The sequence below is a fragment of the Sturnira hondurensis genome, unplaced genomic scaffold, assembly GCF_014824575.4.
Source record: "Sturnira hondurensis isolate 20B ecotype Veracruz unplaced genomic scaffold, ASM1482457v3 Scaffold0018877, whole genome shotgun sequence".
NCBI lineage: Eukaryota > Metazoa > Chordata > Mammalia > Chiroptera > Phyllostomidae > Sturnira > Sturnira hondurensis.
Window position 1 is genome coordinate 182423 of NW_028091508.1, and position 25828 is coordinate 208250.

General features: G+C 41.2%; 1 protein-coding gene across 1 annotated transcript in view; it reads right to left on the minus strand.

Moving 5' to 3' along the window:
- The window catches only part of CACNG3 (calcium voltage-gated channel auxiliary subunit gamma 3), a 98525-nt gene extending 80573 nt beyond the window's left edge, over positions 1–17952 (minus strand). Inside the window, exon 1 of the mRNA XM_037070640.1 lies at positions 17308–17952. Coding sequence (XP_036926535.1) covers positions 17308–17518 — 211 coding nt within the window. The 5' untranslated portion in view covers positions 17519–17952. The remainder of the gene's footprint in view (positions 1–17307) is intronic.
- Positions 17953–25828: the final 7876 nt, after the last annotated feature.

Consider the following 25828-nt stretch of genomic DNA (forward strand, 5'->3'; position numbering starts at 1 on the left):
CTAAAACAAAAGCAAACTAAGAGGACAGCTAGATCAGGAGCAGAACCATAGAAATGGAGATCACATGGAGGGTTAGCAACAGGGGAGTGGGAGGAGGTGAAGGGGGGAGAAGTTATAGAGAATAAGTAGCATAGATGGTAGGTAGAAAATAGATGGGGGAGGGCAGGAATATTATAGGAAATACATAATCTAAAGAACTTGTGACACATGGACATGAATGGAAGGAGGGAATGGTGGGGGAGGGGTGTGCAGGGTGGAGGGGAGTGAAGGGGGAATGGAACAACTGTAATGGCATAATCAATAAAATATATTTTTTAAAAAGAAAGAAGAAAGCCTAAAAAAAGAACTTGAGAATCAGTAAAATCAAATCAAACTTAATAAACAAAACTGAAGATGGAAAAAAATCAATTGCTCTCATCTGCCTCAGATGACTCTTTACCCATGGATAATTTTGTAGTATGCAATGATACTGATGGGTCACTTGAAAAATATTGGTTTACTGAGTTATACAGGTCTTTCAAATTTAGCACATTTCATTACCCAATATTTTTTTTAAATCACACTTGCTCACAGGTGCAGATAAAGGCAAATTTGTAATTTTCACTTGAAACTTTTAATTGTATCTTTGGCAACAAATACTGTCAGTTGCTCTTCTTGAAGAGACAGTCTCACTTAGCTCATTTTTTGAGAAAACGTCTGCCAGATCCCCAACCCTGAAGAACCATAATCTGCCTGTCAATTGTTTGTTTAAGTAAATATGGTGTTCCATGGGAGAAAAGCAGCTAGTTCAGCATACAGCTTAGTCACACAAGTGCCTTTCCTGGACACCAACAGTGTACTTTGACACAAAGCCCAAGCACTTTACATGTGCTTACCACTTTGTTGTATACAATGTTTGAGATTTACTAAAATATAATAAAAATTATACTTTTTTACTGTTTCATTGAGGACTTTTCCAAATGAAACTAGCATTTTCTTGATCAGGAGTGAGTGGTGGTGATGAATACTTTGTTGCCATTGCCTTAGTCCATGCTCAGCCTCCAGCAGTATCACTCAGAGTTGTTTTTGTCTCATTAGTGCAAAGTGTCAAAGCAGTAAAAAAGGGCAAATGCATCTTACTGTTGCTATGAAATACTTTTGATGTTGCAGACCCCCGTGACATGGTCTTGGGTGGGGGCTCCTCTTATCCACGCCCAGGGGTTAACAACACCCTTTGAGAATGCTGGGCTGTAACATTAGTGTTAAGGACCTCAGCTTTTATATTTAAAAGTCCTCAGCTTGAATCCTACCTCTACCTCGCACTAGCTTTGAAAATTGGGGAAGTTACTTCTCTGAGTTCCATTTGCTCATCAGTAAAATGGGTGTACTATCCACCCCATTGGCCTCTTGAAAAGACTAAGTGGGCTAGTGCATGTAAGCACTCAGTATACACTCACTATTGTTATTTAGTAAGTGCTGGTGTTTCCCGTATGGCTCATACAGATTTCTTAAGCAGTGGTGTCCAAACTTTTGGCACCTCTGGACCACACTGGAAGAAGAACAGTTGTCTTGGGTCACGCATTAAATACACAAGCATGAATGAAAACTGATGAGCAAAAAAAAGGTTTTCAGTAAATTTATGATTTTGTGTTGGGCCACATTCATAGCTGTCCTGGGCCACAGGTATGACACTCCTGCAAGGTTTTCATCACCTCAACAACTTTTAGCTTCAGTTAGCTAACTCCTCACCTATTATGACAGAAAGTCAATAGATTATAAATTAAGAAATAGAGAGTGAACCTATTATGTAAAGGTTTGGCTGGAACCATGAGAAGAACCACATCAGAAATAGTGAAAAAAGAGAAAAGCTTGCTATAAAGAGTAGTACTCAGGGTGAGGAGGCACACACACTCCTGAAGTAGATGCTTATCATTAAAAACACTTCTAAGTGATTTGATGTTTTAAATTTTATGCATTGTTGGGAACTGCCTTGCCGGGTTTCAGAAGATGTAACTGTCCCGCCATGGCTAAGGCTGAGTCAGTGATCTTCAGACCATAAGCCACTAAGGAGACAAAGCTTATTTCCCTGATAGGGACATTGCCCTGCTCCTTTTACTTCACCCCACCTGGCCCCAAATGCTTAATTGGTTAGCCAGTAATGGGTAAGATTCCTCAAGGGAGGGATGACCTAAGACAGGCACAATCACAAGGGCCCCAGGGAAGGACTTGGGGAGCTATTGGAAAAGTGGGTGATGGACCCTCATTCCTTGGCTTTGACATAGCCTGAGTCCTCATTCTGTCTTGAAGAAGTCTCCTAATCTCTTGGCTGTCTTACTTCCCCTGCCTGATTTAAGCTTGGAACAATGCCATAAGTCTGAAACAATGCCGGTGGTGGGTGCCACCCTGTGCTGGAAAGGGTGGGTCCCCTAGGGCAATCAGACCTAAGAAAGAATGCATAAAATCCTGTGAAACCTACTCTGCTAATACCCTCAATTTATTTATTTATTTATTTATTTATTTATTTATTTGTTTTGTTTTAATTTTTTTAAAATATTTTATTTATTTATCTTTAGAGGGGAAGGGAAGGAGAGAGGAAGGAAACATCAATGTATGGTTGCTTCTGGTGCATCCCCTGCAGGGAACTGACCCCTGCCGGAAACTGGCCTGCAACCCAAGCATGTGCCCTGACTGGGAATCGAACCGCGATCGTCTGGTTCGCAGGCCCACGCTCCATCCACTGAGCTACACCAGCCAGGTCCTAATACCCTCAATTTAAATAATGAGGAACCAGGCAAGAAGTGAGTTTGTTCCCCCAAATTTTATGGCTCTTTCACTATCTGACCCTGACTCAAAATAGGCCCTCAGAGTTCTTTGAATGTTATCTATTGTTTAATCATTTATGCCTAACAGTGATTGATGAGCTTTATTCCTGTATGAAATTGAACCAAATAAAAGGTTTTCAAGACAAAGGTCCAGACATTCTCCTCTTGAGAGGGTGGTCGATGTGCTCAGAGGCACTCTCCCCTTGAGAGAGTGGCCGTGTGGTCCATTTTCCTCCGGAGGACTCAGAAATCCACGTGAATTTGTCTCATATCTCATCCATAATGCCACAGACACTGCAGGCCGGTGTCTGTGTCAGTGCATAAGTAAATATGTTAATAAGTTATAAGATAATGTTTAAAAGTTTTTGAGTAAAATATGAAGAGTTTGAACATGAAGAGAAAAATATAACCTTTCTAATCTCTTTGACTTACTAGAGCAGAAAAATAGGGGAATGATATTCATTACGTATTTACTAAACTGGAAGTAGCAATCATTTAGGGGTGAGGGAATAAGATTGTAGCAAGGGTAGAGGGGAAAATTTGCCTTGTCTATTTTTGTTTTAAAAATTTATATTGAAAATGTGTTTTTGTATTACTTTTACATTAAATGTATTTTAATCAAGAAATACAGTAGAAAAATATACTACTCAAAGAATAGGACAAAAGTTAAATATCCAGGATTTTTTTTTTAAATGAGAGAAATGTGTAGTCATTGAATTTGTCTCCATGGATTTCTAGAGGTAATCATCTTGTTCTCTTCCCCCTCTCCTAAGGGATTAGAAACCAAGAGGCTGAATTCATTTCCACTCTAGCCCCTAGCACTTAGGAGAAATCAGTTCTCTGTGGACCCTACACAAGCTTTTAGTGCATTTGGCACGTGGGTTTTGAGCACATATGATAGGCCAGGCAATTTGGGGACATACAAGCCCTAAGAGAACATTTCTGTGACAAGGCCCCTATCATAACTAATCCAGGACCCCTACTCCAAGCTCCATGAGCATCCTGCACTGTTCATCTGGGTGCAATTCTCATCTACTTCCCTACGAACTTACTGAAGACAGGAACTTATCTACTTTACTTTCTGCTGAATTCTCAGCACCTAATGCAGTGTCTAGCACATAGTGGGTGCTCAATAAGGATTTATAGGGCAGGTGGCACAGGCTGGAGGTACCCCCAAATACAAACCACTCATGTCACACCTCCTAAGGATCTCCAAGCTGGGAAGGGGGACATGCATGGGAGGAGATATCAGCTGGAGTGGAGAAGGGTGGGGATTCTGTGAGTTAGGTAGGGCCTACCTGATAGGACAATGACTCTAAGATTCAGTAAGCACTTGAAACCTTCATATTGTTGTCATATTTTTACCCCAGTTCCCCACAATGAGAAATATAATACTGAAAATGATATGAGCTTATCTTCAGGAGAAGAACAACAACAATGAAGAGATGCTATTCTACTGTCTCTGGTCTTAGAGAAGAGCAAGGCAAAGATGAGGCAAAAGCTTTAAACACTAGAGCTGACAATCTTGCTGCAGGGAGCAAAGGAGATCACAGGAAAAAGCATTCCTTCTGTCAGGCAGCAAATAATGCAGTTAAGGAGAAGACTCAAACATGGCAAACTCAAGAACATGTTATTCCTGGGCTCAAAGTCAAACTCCTTACAACTTCCTTCAAGATCTTGAACTACCTGGCCTCTAGTACCCTTGGCTGATCTTCTATGCTTCTCTTCCTCACTCCTCCTCTTCAACTTCACTGGTTTCCTTGCTCCTGAACAGCTTAGGAACATTCACACCTCTAGGCCTTTGCATTCACTGTTTCTTCTGCCTGGAGTACTTTCCCCCCAAGAGCCACATGGCTTGGTTCCCCATCTTCTTCGTATTTTAGATTAAATGTCACCTTCTCAGGAACTCTGCCTTGACCACACTATTTACTATTTCACCCTTCTTCCCACCCAGCCCATCCTCCTGCTTTAGAACAGTTTGGAGGAAGTCCAGGGTTCAGGGCTAGGACTCTACATTTTCCCAGCCAATGGGATGCCACTGCAGCTAAGCTCCAGGGACTCTAACTAGATAATTGTTTTGGGGAGTAGCCCAAACTGAATTTTCCTGGGTTCAGACCTTAATATTGCTCCAAACCCAACCCCTGCCATCTCCTCACTGCTTGGAAGCTAAGCCATCACTCACCAGATAGAGCAGAAAGGAGAAATTGCTATGTTGTGCTGCAGAGCTTGGACTCAGATTCACACTGTTGTCTCTTGATTTGGTCTTTTTATTTTTCTCTATACACTTAAAGTCCTTTGATTGTGAGCCAGATTCACATTTTCTGAAAAGTAATAATTTGAAAAACTAGGACTTATTTGCTAAAATATATTTTAAGGTATTTTAAGCTGACAAACAATTAACTGGTTCTGCTGTCCTATAATCAGTGAAGAGTTAAAATGATTTGCTGTAAAGATGCATCTATATTAACTGCTCTATGCCAAAACAAATTTCCACAGGTGACAGTAGAATTTTATAATAGATGAGAAGGGGGAAGGCACCATGAATTTTTGAATCACTTTAATTTTACAGGTAAGAGTTATTGCATTTCAAGGCAGCTACATGTGATGATGCTGAATAGCATATGCTGCAGAATACAGAATGGTAAAAATTCCTTTTCCTAAGCATTCAGGTAACTAAATATATGTAGAATCTTATGCCCAAAGAATAGAAACCATGTCTGCTGGACATGTGCACAATATGTCCACACAACATGTGCTTTCTTTTTTCTTCCCCCAAGTTTGCACCAGAGTATTGAGGGAATTGTTTAATGAGACTATGGAACTACTCTAGATAATATTCAAGGAAAAGATGAAAATAAGGGATGGAGAAATAATATCTTTACAGATACTTTTATTGCCTCATTTTACAGACCAAGAAAAGCACATGGTTAGGAAGAGAGAGAGTTAGGACTCCAATCCTACTCCATGCAATTGGATAAACAGATGCAACTGTATCTTCTAATAGCCCTATTTGCCACTTGTAGGCCTGTTTCACACGAGGAGACTGAACCTGAGAAGTAAAGTAGGTCACACATCACCTGCTAGGTGGTGGTAGGGCTGGGACTTCAACTAGAAGCTTCACTGTAACCACCATACTCACTCCCTTAATTCAAGGGCCCAGGCTTGGTAAGGTAGGTCTTTTCCAAACTGCCCACTACTATGTAAAAGACAGTTTTGTGTCAGTTATTGGCTATGAATCTCTCAATGAGTAAAAATATTGCAAAAAAACACCCACTCCACAAACCTTTGCCAATTTTTGTTCCAAATCTAGAAAACAAGGTCAAGGAAAAGAAATGGTACAACTAACATGATTTAGATGTTGCAGCACTAGGCTGCAAAAACAAACAAACAAACACACACACAAACAAGCATTTCAAATAATACCACATCTGGAGATCAAATATATATATTTTTTAAAGGCCATGCCAATCATTAGAATTGAGAACAGTTTCTTTCCTAAAGAGTATGATTGGGCAAGTGAGCAAATCATCAGCAGATTCTGACAACTTCTACACTAAAGATTGGGAGTTTGCAAACTCAGGGATGCTGTTAAGTTTGCAGCTGTCCCGCTTCCTGAGGACTAAACTTGGCCACATCATTTATTTGATTTCTTTGAGTTTTAGACTCGGCATCAGGCAAGAGTCAAGATTTCTGGCTGGATAACTCTGTGACTTAGGGATCTGCAGCCCAATTCTCATGCAGCACACTCAGAGGACCAAAGCCATTTCTGAAGACCACCAAACACCCACCAGATCTGCAATAGACCAATAATGTACTCCAGGCCTGGTCCTCAGTGACCTTGTGTCTGAGTAGTCTAAAATTGGGCAACTAAGATGAGCTTGGAGCAGCAAGACCTAACATCATCTGTCCACCTTTTAACCTGCGTGTTGTACAGAAGCATTATCAAGTACCTTATTATCATCAAAATACTTTTTTATCTACCATATTTCCCTGAAATGCCAGCCTAGAACCAGAGCCTGGCTTATACCAGATTCTCAATAGATATACATTTAATTTTTTGCTTGAGGTAATTCAGTCACCTTGAGCTTCTCCTGGGAGACCATACTAATCTCTAGCAATCACTCTTCTGCTCTTATGTGCTTATAAATCACCTTTAAAATAATATCTATAATCCCTGCCACAAGTGTTAGTAATGCAGACTCCTGTAGTTGGAGGCAGTCTGACTAGACAACATTATTTCTCCATCCCTTATTTTCATCTTTTCCTTGAATATTATCTAGAGTAGTTCCATAGTCTCATTAAACAATTCCCTCAATACTCTGGTGCAAACTTGGGGGAAGAAAAAAGAAAGCACATGTTGTGTGGACATATTGTGCACATGTCCAGCAGACATGGTTTCTATTCTTTGGGCATAAGATTCTACATATATTTAGTTACCGATATTTAGTTACCTTTCTATTCTCTGTAAAATGAGGCAATAAAAGTATCTTCCTCCTGAGAAGTCACAAGGATTGAATACTATTTGTCAACTGCTTACTTAGAACAGTACCTGACATATGGTATATACATGTTAAGTACGTAAATACATACTGAGGGGTTAGCCTAGAAATGAATGCTTCATCTGTCCCAATAATCATAGCCAGCACAGAGAAAGTGCTCATTAAGTGTTATATATTAATTATTTTTACTACTTCCTGGTCACATCTTTCTGGGATTCTCATAGCCCAGCCTCTCCTTCAGCTTCTTTGGAAGTAAACCTGAGGATCCATATTGGAATCTTATCTGCTTACTGGTTGCAGGAGAAAGGGCACACCTAATCTGGAAGAGAGCTCCTCATACAAACTGAGGAAGCAGCCCTGGGGTGAGTTTCTTGACTTGCTGGGAGCTCTCTTAGACAGGAGAGCTCCTAGTCTAGACTTTGCTATTTATCTGCATCACTTGGGAGCAAGCCTTGAGAGATCTTTAAAATGCTAACCAAATCTCGAATTCTCCTTCTCCTACTTCACTTCTGCTTTTTCTCAATTTTAACCAGCTCCCCTGCTCCTTGCCCCATAAGTGTCAATACTCCTTTGGGTTTTATCATTTTCCCTCCTTATATTCACTGGGTTTTCTTTGGCACTTCTGTACTTTCATGTCTTCACTTACCACCTATGTTTAGATAATTCTAAGTATCGCTTCAGGTTTTACCTCCATCCTAAGCGATATATTAGTTATTCTTAAATTTTTTGGCACTTCTCCATAGAAGTGCATATTCACACATTTTTCTTGAAGCTTCATGAGCATACCAAATCTTATTCATGGAGCTACTTGGAGGGGGGTACCTTTATAAAGAGTCTCAATACTAACTTCCTTTTGTGGTCCTCAAAGTATTCACCCTCATCCATCCAAAATCTCTGTCTGATTGGGTCTACTACTAGTGTGACTTCCTTTCATTTCCATTAGACCATTGATTCACAAAGCTTTCTTCTCTTGTCAGCCCCCAAAATATTTACTGTGCACTTGGTCAGGGGCTGCCTCTTCCTGGAGAGCATTAGAGAAAGGAGGATCTCATTGACTTTCTGTCAGCCTCTCCATGTCTCAGAAAGAAGCCAAGACATGTGTGAATAAAGGACTAAGTGAGAATTGTCCAGGAAATAAGAGATGACCCAACAGAACATCTAATCAGATGAACAGTCTATAATAAAGGCAAATAGTGAAAGAAAAAGAAAAGCAATTCAATACTCTTGGAAAAACAAAGGGTGCTTACTTCCAGAAATAAAATGTTATCATAGATTTCTATACATTTATTCAGTGAGATATAGTAGGTGTCAGCAAACTTTACTTTTCCTGTAAAGGGTCACACAGTAAATATTTTAGGTTTTGCAGGATAGGCAACAAAATTGAGGATACTATGTAGGTGTATATATAACAAGAGAGAAAAAAATTTCCACAATTTTTATTGCCAACATTCAAAATTATACATGTTTAAATACTAATTTCTTCTTTTTATGTGTTGTGAAATATTATTGGATATTATTTATTTTTTCAAACATTTAGAAATGTACAAAATATCCTGAACCTATGAGTTCTACAAAAATAGGCAGTGAGACGATTTCGGCCCATGGGTTGTAGCTTGCCAACCCCTGAGATATATGTCTTATATTATATACAATGTTGAGTCTTAAGCTTTTAAAATTTTAGAGACAAAGCACGATGATATTTACCATGTTTATTTTATGAATCTCAAATCAGTGGAGTATAACTATGTAACTGTTTTATTTTTCAACTGTGTTATATCCAATACTTTATTTCTTTAATGAAATTTTGGGCAGATTTCATAACTTTTCAGTCACCTTTGGTTGTTGAAACTTCCAATTGTATGTCTGATTGCAAAGTTATATCCCTGACCCTACCACTTTCAGTATGTTGTGGCAGGGAGCAGAAAGAAAAAAAAAAGGTCCAAATATCACTCGATTGGGTGAAGGTGCAAACCTCTATTGTTCTTCATTACTATTTCTCCAGCTAGCACTGGAGAAGCAGTAACGAAGGACTCTCTGCATATCAGGGTGCTCCCTGTTGACTATCTTGTAAAAACACACGTATTGGTTATTGGAGTGCCCTGGGTGGCTTTCCACTGCCATTTCCTTCTCCGAAATGGACTATCTGAGTCTGGTCCAGCCTTTTCCATCCCACATTAGCTTTCAGCACTGACAACTCATGGTCCCATGCTTCTGAGCCTGTGATACTTTGTGAACATTTTTAAAAGGCCCTCTTCCCTTTAGATAGACTCAGTTCTGGACCAAGGTACATGGTTTGGGAAGTGAAGCATGGGATGACTGTTTTACCCCTGCTTGACTCCAAGCCAAGCCCTTCTGGGCAAGGTAACATCTTCTTAAATGTCATGCAACCCTGGCTACAACTTCTTGCTTAACAGGCTGCTCTGTTGGGTGGGATGCTGCTAAAGTGGCTCAATCTCAGGTATCCACCATTGGATCCACCAAATTCATAGGGTCTCCCCGTTCCTAACAGGCTTCCCTGTTGCCAGTTCCTCTCTCAGCCCTGATGTTTAACTCAACTTTCTTGCTGAAATAGACACAAGAGCAGTTGAGCAGTTGGGCTAACTAACAAGTATCCAATCCAGGAACAACATGCCAGTCTCTTTTTTTTCCAGACACCCTCAATTTTGATGAAAATGGTTCTTGAAACCATTGAGGAACTAAAAGTATTGGGAGGAAAGAGCAGTATAAGGAAGCTAATGTCATTTTTCTTAGCAAAGAAATATTGTCTAAAATGGACGAATCAAGGACTATTCATCAACATATCACTTAGAGGTATGAAAGAATGAAGGAACCACAAGAAGAACTGAGGCAGAAACAGTGGAAAGCACTTGCTACTTTTGTTTTCTTATCTTAATGGTAGAAGAAACTTATGCTCAGAGGTTAACCAACTTCCAAGATAAGAATGCATGTCTACCTGACCTCAAAACCCCTGTTGTCTGATATTCTCTTTTGTCTCTCATAAATTATTAAAGGGCCATTTACTCCTACATGGAAAAAGTGGGCTTTGGCAGGGTTGTGGGAATGGGGAAAAAGAAAAACAGCACTGGAGTTTTACATAGGCTTCTTTTTAACCTCAGAAACATTAGTTCATTGGTGGTATTTCTACATGTCAGAGTATAATTTTCAAATTGTTAGTAACACAGTTTCATTCTTTTCAAATACATAGGGAATTCATGTCAAGTTTTATTCACCAGTGAGGGAACCAGCTGAATGAGAAGGCTGGTTCAAAGGAGGATGTTATATTTTTTCTCAGTGAAAGTATTTTGAAATAAGATTGTTAAGTTAGATACAAAACTGATTAATGACCTACAGGGTAGGCAATAAATCCACAATATCTGTGTTGATCTCCTCTAATGAACAGAAATCATTTGCATCTATCTCTATTGAGCAAAAACTTTACATACATCTTCTGAAGCTTTCTACAAATAAACATATAACTATGCAGCTGGGCTTGAATTCATAATGAGGGCTAAGTCAGACAAAATTACATTCACCAAAAGAATCAGAGGACCCCTTAGGTAAGCTAATTAGACACCACTCTATGAGATCATTAAAAGGACAGAGTCATCTTTTTGCCCAATTCCTTGTTTTATTTTTTCCTGATGCTGGTAACCCACACTGGCCACGCAACCATGGAATGCAAATCACTTGCCTTTATTTTAATACAGAAGATAAATTTTCAAATATGAACCAAGCAGAAGTATTTTCAAGGCATCTATTTCCTCAGATGGGTAGAGTCCTAGAGTCAGAAGGTAGAGGGGCTGGATTTGAGGTAGAAAGAAGAGTGTGGCCTTTCCACCCATGATGATACATCTAGGAGTAGGATTCAAAATACTTAAACACTAGTAGGACACAAGACCTGCCAATCAGAATAGATGCTTTCTTAGGTCTGGAGTAGGATCATGATGATCTTGCTAGGTTACATCTCAACCCTTTATCTGACAGATCTAACAGACATCTGGGAGATTCTAGGAAGGGCTAGGGTGGCTGTATTGATGGTGGGATTTGGCAGAGGGGTGTGGGGGACTTGGGCCAGGAGCTGTTTACCAACAGGTGAGGAGAAATTTCAACATTTTAATAACTTGTGTTATGCAGACAAGTTCTGGCTGAACGTTAGTCAGGCTCACATCCTTATTAATCCTGCCACTACCCCAGTCCTGACCCACCTCCTAAACACAGGCCACTCTTCCTCATCCTGCCTAAACACTCCAACCCATGTCTTTCTTAGGCTTTAGGGACAAGGAGAAACAGTGAAGGAAAAAGAACAGGGAGAAGTTCAGAAGTAAGAAAGAGAGTAAGAGAGTCCTGATATATTCCACACTCACGTCTAAAGGAAGGCACAACATTACATCCAGAATAGAAGGCACAGAAATGACTACTTGATACTGTTTGTAAGCTCCAGGGATATAGCAGTGCCACCAATAGGCAAGAATCTCTGTTTTTATCAAGTTTCTATTCTACTGGGAGGTAGGAAAAGTATGAGTTCATGTGTGTGAAGGCACCTGGAACTGGGCTTCGTACACAGGAAATACTCAACCAGTGTTATATCCTTCTCTCAACCTGTCCTCAACCACACCTTTCCTGATTCCCTAAAGGCTTCTGAACACGTCAATAAAGCTGGAACTCCATCTGCCTGAAAAAGTCAATCATCTGGAGATTTGGAAATATGAGAGAACTTCTAATGACTGGCTAATTAAAAAATTTTTTTTCAGCCACATGTTTGATGTCATCCAGGCCCACCTGTAGCAGAAATAGCAGTTTATTGAAACTTTTCCATAATTTTAATTTCCATGTCCTAGAGTCCTAAATGGGCTTTCTTTTCTTAGTAGGCATTTAAAAAATAAATTTCAAGAGTGATTGTTGACTGAGGAAGAACAATTCAGTAATCAAATTTGAAACTATAATAAATTTGGATTTAAAAGGCCTTTTAGGTAACTTCTAGGAATCAAAACTGGCAGCCTATGGGTCTAATTCAGCTACAAAGCAAGTTTGCTTTGGCTGACAACATCTTTTTCTTTTTTAAGAACATTTAAATTTTAAAAAATATTTTATTAATTTATTTGTAGAGAGAGGGGAAAGGAGAAAGAGAGGGAGAGAAACATTAACATGTGGTTGCCTCTTGCATGCCCCTAATTGGGGACCCAGCCCACAACCCAGGCATGTGCCCTGACCAGGAATCGAACCCATGACTCTTTGGATTGCAGGCTGGCATTCAATCCACTGAGCCACCCCAGCCAGGGCTGACAACATCTTTTTAAAAAGTTGAATTAGTTGCCTATATTTTAAAGATTAAGAGAGTTTACATCTGGCATTTTAAAACTTGAAATATTGGCCAAATTGGTACGTATTTCCCTAGGGTAAAAATCAGCTTAAGCTAAGTGGCAATTGTCCCTTAGAATGGGCTTGTGCTCTCTAATTTGCCACAGCCCCCACCACTCTCCATTTCCCCACATTGAGACAAAGTTTCATCTTTTTAAATGCACTCTTATCCCTTCCTGTTCCCCATAGAACTGAGTGAAGAATATTGTGAAATGCTTTTTTCACACTTTATATTACCTGCCTAGTCCACATGAAAATTTGGATTGGCACTCCACAATATTACCTGAAGCTCTCATTTTAAAGATTTATTTATTTGTTTGTTTGTTTATTTTAAAGACAGGGGAAAGGAGGGAGAAAGAAAGGAAAGAAATATCCATGTGAAAGAGAAACATAAATTGGTTGACTCTTATACATGCCCTAACTGGGGACCAAGCCTGCAACCCAGTCATGTGCCCTGGTTGGAATGGAACTGGTGAACTTTTGTTTTGCAGGACAATGCCCATCAAACTGAGCCACACCAGTCAGGGCTGAGGCTCTCATTTTAGATTTGGATAAATGGAGATCTAAATGAGGAAAATAAAATGCACAATTCACGCAAATATTAGCGACAGAAATAATTAGCTGCCAGGGTCCCCTGCTCCCAGGCCAGTGCAGTGGTCTTTCCACTGTCTAAATACATCATTTTGATTGCATCTAGGACTTCAAGAAAGAGGTTTTCCCAATGAGAACATCACATGTCAAGCATGTTCTCATTCAAATTCATACATTGCTATTGAAAACCCACAGCAGGCTGGGGCACTACTCTGTGAATGTTTTGAATGCTTTCTAGATAATGAGTCAGGCATTCAGTCTGGTTTCTCAGTGTGGGTGTCTCTACACAGGTCGATTGTTTTTACATTCCAAGCATCTCCTTGCTGCCTCTGAGTCTGCGCCTATCTGGTGGCTCCTGTGCCCCTGCAGACACTGCGCAGGCATGCTGAGTGTTCTGGGAGGTGGAGCATTAGAATGGAAAGACCCATGTGTCTGGCATTTTCAAAAGCCAATGTCTATACATTATAGTAGCAATCTATATCCATCAGAGCATGAGTTAATGTTCTCTAGCAAGCACTCTGAGAAGCAACATGGCTTAGGTGAAGTAAGTGACTGCTGACTTGAAGTATGTGACCTTGGCAAAGTTATATAACTTCTCCAGCCTCAGTTTCCCCATCTATAAAGTGAGGGTTGTAACACCTATATCACTCAGCTTCTTTGAAGGAGAAAATTAATTTTAAAAAATTCTTAGAACAGTCCTAGCTCCTAGTAAATGCTAATATAAATGACATTATGGTGAGTTATAGAAATGAAAACTGGAAACATTCCTTCTCTTGCTTCAGCAATGTGATCCTTCCTAACACATGTAGTCATCCCTAGGCGCACTGTAAATATTCAGTACACATTGGCTTTAACATCATAATAGCTTGTAGGACTTTTAGAAAATTCAGACTCCAGTGATCCACTGTAGACCTATGGAAATAGAGAATCTAGTTGTGGGATCTGATAATCTATTTTTAAGCTCTTTATGTGATTCTCATAACTAGCCAAGTTTGAAAGCATTTGATGTACTTGAATATCTTTCTTATACTTGAATATCTCTAGTCGTGGGGAACTCATCACCTCTTAAAGCTTCCTACTCTACACTGGATACATTTGTATACTGAGGTAAAACCTGTTTACCTCTAGCTCCCACTTCTACCCCCTTGAGGCCACACAGAGCATTTCAAATCTCTTTTTCATAACAGCGCTTCAGATATTTGCTCTTTCAGTCATGTTCCTGCTGAGCATTCTCTTCTTTTGGACAAAATGGCTACATTCTCTCATGGTTCCTAAAAAAGTGTGGATGAACTGACTCTTCTAATTCGATATCTTAAAAATGAGCTAAAAACCCTACTTCTACCCTGTAATTATCCTCTGACACCTAAAGGGGCAGAAAAAATGAAGATGTTGAGATTCTGGGAGATACCAAACAGAAAATGGTTGTGCACCTTCATTCCATCAAAGCACAGGCTTGTCTACTACATGTGTCTGCCCATGCAGAAAGCAGAGGCTCCTGTGAATTTCTTGAACACTTGGTATAGTCACTACACAAAGAAAAATCTTTTTAATAGCAGTTGTAGCATTTATTTATTTGTTTGTTTATTCTTTTTTAATTGAATTTATCAGGGTGGCACTAGTTAACAAAATTACACAGGTTTCAGGTGCCCAATTCTACAACATACTATCTGTACACTGTATTGTGTGCTCACTACTCCAAGTCAAGTCTCTTTCTATCACCATCTATCCTTCCTATACCCTCTTCCATCTCCCCTCACCCTCCAAGAAAAACCTTGGCTTCAGTTTCAGCTGGGCCCATCTACGCATTGGTTACATGGGTGTACACATAGCTAAAATTTTATTGTGATTCATTAAAGTTTATACCTCTGAATGTATTTAGTACTTCAAAAATGCAAACAAGAAAAAGTAGCTGGATCAAATTGCATGAAGACTGCAACAAATTTTCTCAAAAGAATTCATCTGACCAAGAATATATTTTAGATTCAACCAATTCCTATTTAATTCAAATTCTCACTTTTCACAGAATGTCTGGGTGGGGCTCAAATTTCTTTGAGAATTTGCCCCCACGTCCAGGTATGGACATAAGACAGGATGTTGAAGAAAAGAGAAAAGTTCAGTCAGGAAATGCTAAAGGTTCAGGAATCATAGGCCCTAAAGGGGGAAGCTAGAACTGGTGTTGAATTGTGCATTATGAGGTTTAATTGCAAGAGGCAAAAGAATCAGAAATAACTGAAACATGGTCTACATGTGTAGATATTGGTAGGAGTCTCAGATCATTTCTTATGCCATCCCAAGAACCATGTAGGCATCAAAATATCCACAAAACTACAGCTTTACAAAAGACCATTCAATTCCTTATTGTCAGTATAAGAAAGCAAATGATAGACTTTCCCTAAGGAAAATGACTTCATCATACACAACAACAAATGATCACAAATATTAGCATTTTGTTTCCTAAACAATTATTCTTTAATTTCTATCAGTACACTGGATAAAATATGAGGTTTAGATAGGGCTAATTTAAGACTACCTATTCCAAATTAATCATTTCCCAGATTAATAAAGTGAGGGCTGAAGAGGACAAATGTTTTAGCCAAGGCTGTGCAGATAGTTTGCAGCATTACCCAGATATTCTGACTTCACATACAGTGATTCTTTTTGCATTTTAAATGGTCTTTTCCCACCTGGCCTTCCCACCAGTTGCAAATTTGCATTGAAAACAGACTCAATTGTAGGGAGTCTTGCAGTCAGAGAGCAGTTCTTTGGACTATCAGAACATGGGAAGAAGGCCAGGGAATGAAGCAATATTACACTAGCAAGTGATGTCATAGCATGATTTCCTAAACGATTGACATAAATGCAAGTTCTCAAGAAGCCCTGACGAGTGCCAGCCAGTGAGAATGCAGGCATGGAGAACCAATGATGAACAGGGGAGAAGAGCATATAAAATCCCAGCTTTTCTTACCCATGATAGTGACAAGCTTCACAGTTTCTTTAGAAGCCCATGGAAACTCCCTTCTAATCCCTTAAACTAGGGCCTTCCCTCAGGTACATAGGCTCCAAAAGCTTTGGTTTTCTTCTCTTTCTGATTTTTACCACTGACATCCAGCCATTGTCTAGTGAAACTAAGAGTGACTCCTGGTGTAGTGAAGGCAAGTTTAAACCCAAGAGCTTGAAATTCTAAAATTGATCTGTCCTCTTCATTATAATTGAGAGCCAATTATCAATTTCTTAAATTAGAGACAATAAGCTACCATTCTTGGAGAATCAGTCTTATGCAAATATAATGGAAATGTATTTTTGGGTGTTGGGATGATTTAGGAAAGAAGACATGTGGATACCAAATACCAAGACTTTAGTTTTGTTTTTATCCCAAAATAATAAAATGTGTATTAAAAAGGAAATATTCTTAAAATGTGTGTATGTGTGTGTGTGCAGGAGTTCACATATGTTAGTGTAGAACTGGTTGGCAATGGAAGTTCACGAAAATATCTAGTTAGACCAAACTCAGAAGAAACTGATAAGACTATGTTGATAAATAAGGAATAGCTTAGAGTGTATCAGACTAGGTCAAGGAGTTGCTTTCTCTCTCTCTCTCTCTCTCTCTCTCTCTCTCTCTCTCTCTGTGTGTGTGTGTGTGTGTGTGTGTGTGTGTCTCTGTCTCTCTCACCCTCTCCCTCTTTCTACCTCCCCCCTCCCACTGAAATATAATTTAAGCAGAACCAAAGACCCCACCTCAAGCCAGAGATCAAAGCAGCTCACAATATGTTTAAAGATTTGAGGACTTTTCTCAATTGCAGAAGCTGCAGAGAGTGCTATAAAACCTCACATCATGAAGCTTATACCAAAAACAATCAATAAGATCCAACTCCTTCATCCCACACAACACAGCATTGGTCTTGTTGAGAACAGTCTGGACGTCTGCACCTTCTCAACAATAATTTGAACCATTGTTTCTCCTTCCATTCACTGCCTCGACATCCCCCAACCTCCCCAGTGGAATATCAGAATATCAGAAACTGGATTATTAGGGGCCACTGAGAGGAATTTGTAAATACCTTCCAGGCAGCAGGTCCTCCAGAGCCCTGAGTGGGTCATTACTTCTTCATTCTTCCTGCTGGTTTCATTATCACTTGTAGATTTAGTCCTGCACACACCTCTGGAATATAACCAGTAGTCCGTGCCCACTGCAATGGTCATTAAACTAAAAGCTGCGAAGGCTCCCACAGTGGTGATCAGCATCTGGATACCTCTGTCACACATCCTCATAATTCTTCATGGTATTCTGAATGGCTGGGGATTGAAGGGGAAGTTCAGTGCCAGAGGAAAAAAAATCACTCTGCAGCTGGGTAACCTAGGACAGGCTCTTCCAAAAATTCGTATCTCCTTTTGTCAGCATCCAGAGGGACTTGGGGAAAGCTGGAATTTCCTGTTGGGACCTCTCTCCAGTTCCTCGGTCTTTCTATGGCCCTCGGAAGAGGGCTGGCTCCAGGGGGTTGGTCCACATCACTGCTGCCTTCTGAGGGTCCCTGGGTTCCTTTCATTCCTCAGGAGCTTGGTAAAGATGAGACTCCGTGCAGAGCATGGCTCCGGAGCCTGGAGCTGTCAGCTTGGTTTGAGATGCGCCTGGCTCCTCACAGCCCCGGGAGACTCAAAGCCAAGAAATCTAGAGAGGTCTCTGTGTGTATGTGTGTGCGCGCGCACTCGCGCGTGTGCATGTATGCGTGTGTGTGCGCGCGCGCGTGTGTGTGCTTGTGGGTGAGCGAACGTGTGTGTTGGGGGTGAGGGCGTATGGCAAAAAATAGCACTGCTGGGAGGCGGGTCGCTGAGAAGAGTGTTCACTGCTTCCCAGCCTCAGAGGAAAGCTCTCCTGCTCTCAACACCCCCGCTCAAACTGGAGAAAAGGCAGTCCAGGGGCTGGGGCCGGCCGTTTCAGTGGAGGGGAAAGGGGTCCGTGGTGCTGAACGGACAGCTCCCTTTCCATTGACCCGCCTCCGCCTTCCAAACGCCGGGCCTTCATTCAAGTCCATAGAGCTGAACCTGCAGCTACCAGCTTGTCACTACCATTGATCCACCCCAGCCTTTCTAGAGATTGGGCTAAAGACCTCGGCTGCGCAAGGGTCCTCCTCCCCTACGCCCCGTCGCTGTCGGCTCTGTCTAGTCAAGCCTACGCTCTGCTCAAAGTTTGGGGAGCTCGGGGCAGTCGGAGCCCGGCTCCTTGCGCTGCACCAAGACACTGTTCCTCCGCTCTGGCAAGGGTTAAGGAAAGAGAAAGGGCGGCGGGGGGGGGGGGGGGGGGGGTAGAGAATTNGGGTGGGGGGGGGGGGGGGGGGGGGGAGAGAGAAGATCTCAGCGCACTGTGGCGCTCTCACAGCTTTCACCTAACTGTCCACCTCCTCCCCCGCCCCCCACCGCCACCATCCCCATCCCAGCTCCTGTCACCCATGAACCAGGCAAGTTTGCCTTTTGCTGTGGGTGCTGCTGGAGCCCATTGGGAAAGATTGAGTCTTCTTAAAGGGGCCTGCCACTCTGGACGTTGCTTCTATGGCTCACTTGGGAGGGCAAAAATTGTCACAGGCACATCTGTGTATACATTGTCTCACTCTTGTTCCTCACAAAACAAGCCAATATGTCTACCCTTCTTTCTCTGGATCTCTGGTTTACACCAGAGACAAGTGCTCAGATCAGCCCCAGAATTGGTTATTACATATAATCATGTACTTCTAAAAGACAGAAGGAGCTAATTGTATACAGACTCTGTAGTACACATATTAGGGACTTGGGGAAAGGGGTGTGAAATATTGGTCTATGAATATACATCCTATATTTTAACATTCCTGCATTGGGAATATGTGTGATGGATTCAAGAAAGGAAAGTCCCTGAAAATGTCAGATTCTTTTTAAAGGTCCTTGGGATGTTCATTTGTTAACATCCTTTCCAAGTTAGAACAGAAGACAGGTAAAATTAAGTCTGACGTCCTTCTTAGTCCAAACTGCAAATGCCACACCACATCCAAAAGTAAGTGAGACTCTCCCTTAGAAATAGCCAGTGTCGCAAAAGACCAGTATTCGACCATCTTTTTATTACTATGTATTCTGACACATACTTGAGCACTAACTGAGTTAACTTAAAACAGTCCACAGAATGCCTTATTTTTTTTTCTCTGTGACCTGATGGGATGGATACCCAGAGGCCAGTGTTTGGAATTGGAGCTGCTTGGGTTATTCCTGCAGTTTCTGAGTTGTAGCCATAAGCACCTGCCATGTTTGAATGTTATTTGACTGAAAAAAATATAACAGGAGGTAATCATAGACACATATATTCTCCTGGTGCCATCTCTGGCTGTCTGAGAGATTCCATACAGATGACTGAGTAGCAGCAATGTATTGAAGAGTTCTAAATGAAGCACACAACTTATTGGTGATTTTGCTACTTTTTCTTTTGTGCTAAAGTCACTTGAAGACTTGGTTCTTCATGTTAGATATACATCCATGTACATGCATAGGTTCAGATACATAATCAAGCACATTTGTGTTTGAATGCTCACCTGTGCTGTGTTCAATTTAATTATGAGTTCTGAGTTTGTTGTAGAGTAAATCAGGCATGTAAATACAAATCTGTGCCTGCATGCAATGTTATGGGCCATATGAATGTGTTTACTGTAAGTGTATAGCTGTTTGCAAGTGTGGCTATACATGCCTGGGTATAGGTATTCTTTTTTAAAAAAATATTTTATTTATTTATCTTTTGAGGAGAAGGAGAGAGGGAGAGGAACATCAATGTATGGTTGCCTTTTGTGCGTCCCCTGCTAGGAGTTGGCCTGCAGGGAACTGGCCTGCAACCCAGGCATGTACCCTGACTGGGAATCGAACCGCGATCGTCTGGTTCGCAGGTCCGCACTCAATCCACTGAGCTACACCAGCCAGGGCTGGGTATAGGTATTCTGTGGGTCTGTGCATTTAATTGCACTTGCATGTATTGTGGCTTACAAACACTGACTTGTGAATAGAAAATAGTACTGAAAGTTTGCCACACAACCAAAATGAATGATGGGAGATGGGGGGATGCACAGGGCCTTCTCTAGAGGTTTCTTTTCCCAGAAAGAAAACTTGCCTCTCAATTTAAAAAAGGCCACATGTAACATGGAGGTGAAACATAAACAACATGAAATAATAATGACCAAAAGCTGCCATTCCAGGAACTGTTTGTTTCTTTCCTCACTTCAGCAGGGATGAGAAAGATTTTTTCTCAAAGCAAGACCATGTAGGTGAAAGGTCAGTGGACTTTGAGCTTAAGGAGAGGGTGCACCAATCACTCCACTCACCAGAACCACAGTAAAGTAAGAGCATCTCTGTCTCCACCTCCTCAGCTCTGTCAAACCCAGACAGACAAAATGTGTTCAGAAAGTTCAGCAGAAGGAATCAGGTATCCAGGTAGGACAACGCTGGGTTGGGAGAAACAGTCAGGAGCTCAGGCATATGAAGATGACAATCATGGGTGAGGATGTGAACAATTCTTCTGAAGGAGAGAAAGGGACAGGTAAAAAGAATGGAGCTCTGTACTGAGCCTTTGATTACAGAGTGTGGGAAGTCTTGAACCTGCATTTGCAGCAAGTCAGAACACCTGACTGGAGTGGGAGTGAGGAGGCAGGGATGCCGTTAGTTAGTTCCCGATGCTGCCTCCCCACTTACTAGGGGATGACCTCATCCTTTCATTCAGCTGATGTGTAGGTGTGTGTACATGGGTGCTTCGAGTCTACTTTTAAGCCTAGATATAACTGCTATTTCACCACTAGAGGGCTTTTTCACCGGAACAATCAGCCACCCAGGAGATTCAAAGTACTATCTATCCTTATAGTCATGGAGCCAGGCCCTTTGTCTGTGTTTGTTGATGACCTTCTCTGATCCTACTTACATGGCAGGAGACTTGGAGGTGTTTAGACAGCTTGCAGCTGACATTTGATTCTCTTATTAAGGCTTCTTCCCCCACCCCTTCCATTGGACTCTCAGCTAGGAGAGCAGCTGGCACAGGACCTCTGTCTTTTTTCCACTTGTCCTCTCAGAGTTACCCTCATCTCAAGAGAGGTCAGTGCCCCCTGAAAGTGGTTTAGAGAGGAGTACTGAATGCTGATTCAATTCAGTAAATGCTTCTTCTGTGCCTACTGTGTACATGACATTCTGCTTAACACTTCGTAGAATACAAAGACAAGTTTCCTACTTCCTAAGGAGCCCAGTCTATAGCAGGGGGTATTTTGTTATTTCATTTTGGCTGTAAATAGCAGAAACTCATTGGAGCTTTTTTAAGAAACTGGTGCAGGCTGGGGAGGGTGTGTGTCTGTGTAAGGATGTGGAGGTGTTTTAAGAGTCATTGGGGCCCTGGCTGGTGTAGCTCAGTGGATTGAGCATGGGCCTGTGATTCCCAGTCAGGGATTCCCAGTCAGGGCACATGCCTGGGTTGCAGGCCAGGTCCTCAGTAGGGGACACATGAGAGGCAACCACACATTGATGTTTCTCTCCCACTCTTTCTCCTTCCCTTCCCCTCTCTCTAAAAATAAATAAATAAATAAATATATTTTTTAAAAAATCATTGGGGCAAAGCCACAATCAAGCCTTAGCAAGGAGCTGAAGCCAGGAAGTCAAAGCCAATGGGAATCTTGACAGTCACTCCCTTTTTCATCTCTGCCTGGTTTTAGTTGACAAAAATTGCTTTGCTTTCTCTACTCTTCAATACTCAAGATGTAAGCTTGGTTTTGAGATTTTATGTTATCTCTATTCGAAAACCCACCCAGACTAAACTGGGAAGCTTTAGTCCCAATTAAAAATTTGCAGGACAGAAAGACTGACTGACCTAGCTTGTGTCATGTGCCACTTCCTGGCCCAACCAGCTGCATTCCCAGAGATATCAAGAACAGCTATCAGAACCAGCTCCATGAAAGGGGGAAGGGAAGATGTTCTCAAATTAGGAGGAGTTTTCATGAGACCTCCACTTGGATGGTGCCTATGGGTTTTAACAGTACAACATGATCATGCATGAGAAGACAACATGAAAGAATTTAGGAGCATGGTGGGTGTTGGTGGTACCAAACCAGCCTTGCCTTTGTCTGTGCCCTTCTTCCAAGGGGCATGGGTTAAAAGAGAAAGGCTCTTCTAAGGTAAAGGCATCCACATGGGTGTAAATTAAGGAGAGGGTGAAAATCACCCAAGTATTTTCAAGTTCTGTTCCTGCTGCCTAGAGCTGAAGAGAAGCTGGACAGTAGGAGGAGGGGAGGAATGGGAAGGATGCAACATCCTGATATTACAAAGAGATCCCTGTGTTACTGTTGATGAAAGAGTGAAAGATTGAAGTAAGTTATTGAAAGTTACTAGAATAACCAATAGATGAACTAAAAATTACTTCAACAATATTTGGGGTGAAGTGAGCTAAACGAAGACAGAAATGGGTAACCGTGGTTACCTTTGGGAAGAGGGACTGGAGTGGGACCAGGGCAGCTGCTTTTCCTTACAATCTGTTTGATCCTACTTGATTTCTTAAAATCTTGTGCATGTACACTCTGATAAATGCTTAAAGTTGCTTAAAAATAAGTGAAAACAATAGACAGCATGCCCCTGTCCATCTCCCCCAGCCCCCTCCTTCTTTATCGGTGCAGAAATGCCAGGTGAGATTTATCCATCTGTCCTTGTGCCTGGACTGCTCTTTCCTGAGATACCCTTCTTTAAAAAAAGCACCCTTATTTTGAAACAATTGTGAATTTACATAAAAGTTGCTGTCATGGTCGTCACAATTCAATCCCTCATTTCATTCACATCTCAGCTCAAATGTCATTTTCTTAGAGAATCCTTCTTTACCTGCCATACCTAGAGTAATACCCTCCACATCTCTGTCCTCTCACTTATAGAAGTTATCAATATCTGACATCATCCTAGGTACATGTGCAAATATGTACATAGGCATACACACATATTTGTATGTTTATTCTCATCTTTCCAAATAGAGCAAAAAAGTTTCATGAGGACAGGTGGTTTGTGTTATTTATATATAAATTACAAGACTACAAGACCCTGGAACAGTGCCCAGGTTATAGAAGACACTCAATTAGCATGTGTTTAACCAATTAATTGCATGAATAATTATTGTTTCACACACTGTGATAGGCACTGGCAAATCAATGAGCAAGAAAGACACTGTTCTATCTCTGCCTTAGATGCAACTTGACTAAGGGCAAAGCAAAACTGATATATCAGCAGAAAACATGATTTTAGAATACATGAAATAAATATGCAAACTAGGAAAAAAAAGAAAGACATTGTTCTTGATCACCCAGAACTCAGTCTATTGGTAGAGGACGGAGATAATTAGCAAATAAGAACAATTGTGGTGGATGCTGCTGGTACCCCACAGATGCCCAGGTCTCCTTTACTGTGTCAGTACATTGCAGACCTAACCATGGCTTTCCCACCCACTTTGCCTACCTTCAGTTGCCTCCTTCTTGGGAGAAGTGTTCTTGGCTGATAAAAACTGCCTCACCAGCCTGAGGTCAATGAGTGGCTGATACATGGGTGCTGCCCTCTCACCAGAGGCAGGGACAACTCTGTGCCACAATTTATGTTCTAGAGTCCTCCGTGGTTCAGGCCACGGCTAGACTTCACCTGGGACCACATCCTTGTTTGACTTTATCCCCGTTTCCTATGGTTCTCATACATTAGTGTGTATCAGGATCACTTAAAAATCTGCTTAAACAACAGATCACTGGCTCCATCCCCAGAGTGTCTAGGGTGGTTCTTAACATTTTTTTTGTTTCTAGCAAATTCCCAGGTGATACTAATGCTGCTCCTCTGAGAAATTACACCACCTTTCCTTGTGCTGTTTTCCACACTCCTTCATGGGTTTTTCCTGAAGATGTACAATACATGCATCTGAATCCCTGCCTCAAGCCCTGCTTTGAGGTTACTCTACCTAAGACAACAGGGAAGGCTGGTAAGAGCTCTGCTCAGGAAGTACAGGTCAAGGACAACCACCATCATTGTGGGTCATGAAAGAAGGCTTCATGGAGGAAGTTCCATTTTAAACTCAATGTTTAAAGGTGAATAGCCAGTGAAGAGTAGGGAACTGTATCCTAGTTAGTTGGACCAGCATGTTAAAAGCCCTGCTACATGAGTTTGAGAAAATGAAAGAAGCTTAGTATGGCAGACTCTTCATGATTGAATATTATGTACAGATAAGATGTTTGGCCATAAATACCCTTCTAGAAAATATTGGAAGCCTATTAGCTTTATCAAAGAACTATATTACCAAATAATTCCCAATCTTGATATGTAGCAACCTGTGACTATTAAACCCCTAGTAGAAACTGTGGCCCAACAGAAAGCTTGTGTTTTCTACCTCAGATGCATCCAGGGAAAGAGTAGGAAAAAGGAGAGCCTTCCAGAGGCCAGATGAAAGAGTGATGATTGGTAATAGGTAAGGGAGTTCATCCTTGCTAGCAGGAAACTTCTTCCATTCTTAGGAAATATAAATTTTGTTATTCCTGCTCAACTGGATTTAACAATTTATGNAGCTTTATCAAAGAACTATATTACCAAATAATTCCCAATCTTGATATGTAGCAACCTGTGACTATTAAACCCCTAATAGAAACTGTGGCCCAACAGAAAGCTTGTGTTTTCTACCTCAGATGAATCCAGGGAAAGAGTAGGAAAAAGGAGAGCCTTCCAGAGGCCAGATGAAAGAGTGATGATTGGTAATAGGTAAGGGAGTTCGTCCTTGCTAGCAGGAAACTTCTTCCATTCTTAGGAAATATAAATTTTGTTATTCCTGCTCAACTGGATTTAACAATTTATGTGAACCTGTGAATGCTGTGTGTACCTCAGTATCTGTTTTTTAAAGGACCTCTGGTTATCTGGTTGCACCTGTGCTATTTAATGATGGGTGTGCTGGCAGCAGGTAAGTTGTCTTTTTGTTTAGAACAAAAGAAGAAACACCCAGATCTGTTGAAGAGGACTGCACATTGAAGGTGGTTGTCTCCTTTGGGAAAAGGCGAATGTGTTCTATGTATGGAAAGACATTTTCTGGCAAAGAGTTGGACTGGAGCAAAGACTTCTAGCTGCTTACCTAATCACCTTCAATTCTCTTTAGCTAATAAAGTGGTTAGGTGTCCACTTTGTCTACTTAAAAAAAATTATATTTTTCAGTCTTCCTTGAGTATAAGAGTGCCCTGTGACAAAATCCTGACCAATAAAGTATAATTAAAAGTTGTTTTGTAAACAACGATAGCCAAAAGGTGGGAACAACTCAACTGTCATCAGCAGGTGAGGAATGGATAAACATACGTGTTATATAAATACAGAGGAATATTATTCAGCCACAATTTAAAAAGTGAAATTTGGGAGGGGAAGGAAGATGGCGACGGAGTAGGGTGGAGTGATTCCAGTTCCCGTACCCCTGGGAGAAAATCCTGGCAGATCTACTAAGGAACAGTACAATCAACCAACAGTTCCCCAGCATTTATGACAATAAGAGACCAGAGATTGTGACAAACGAACCAGACAACTGTAGGTCAGTGGGGTCTCGGGAACGTGAGT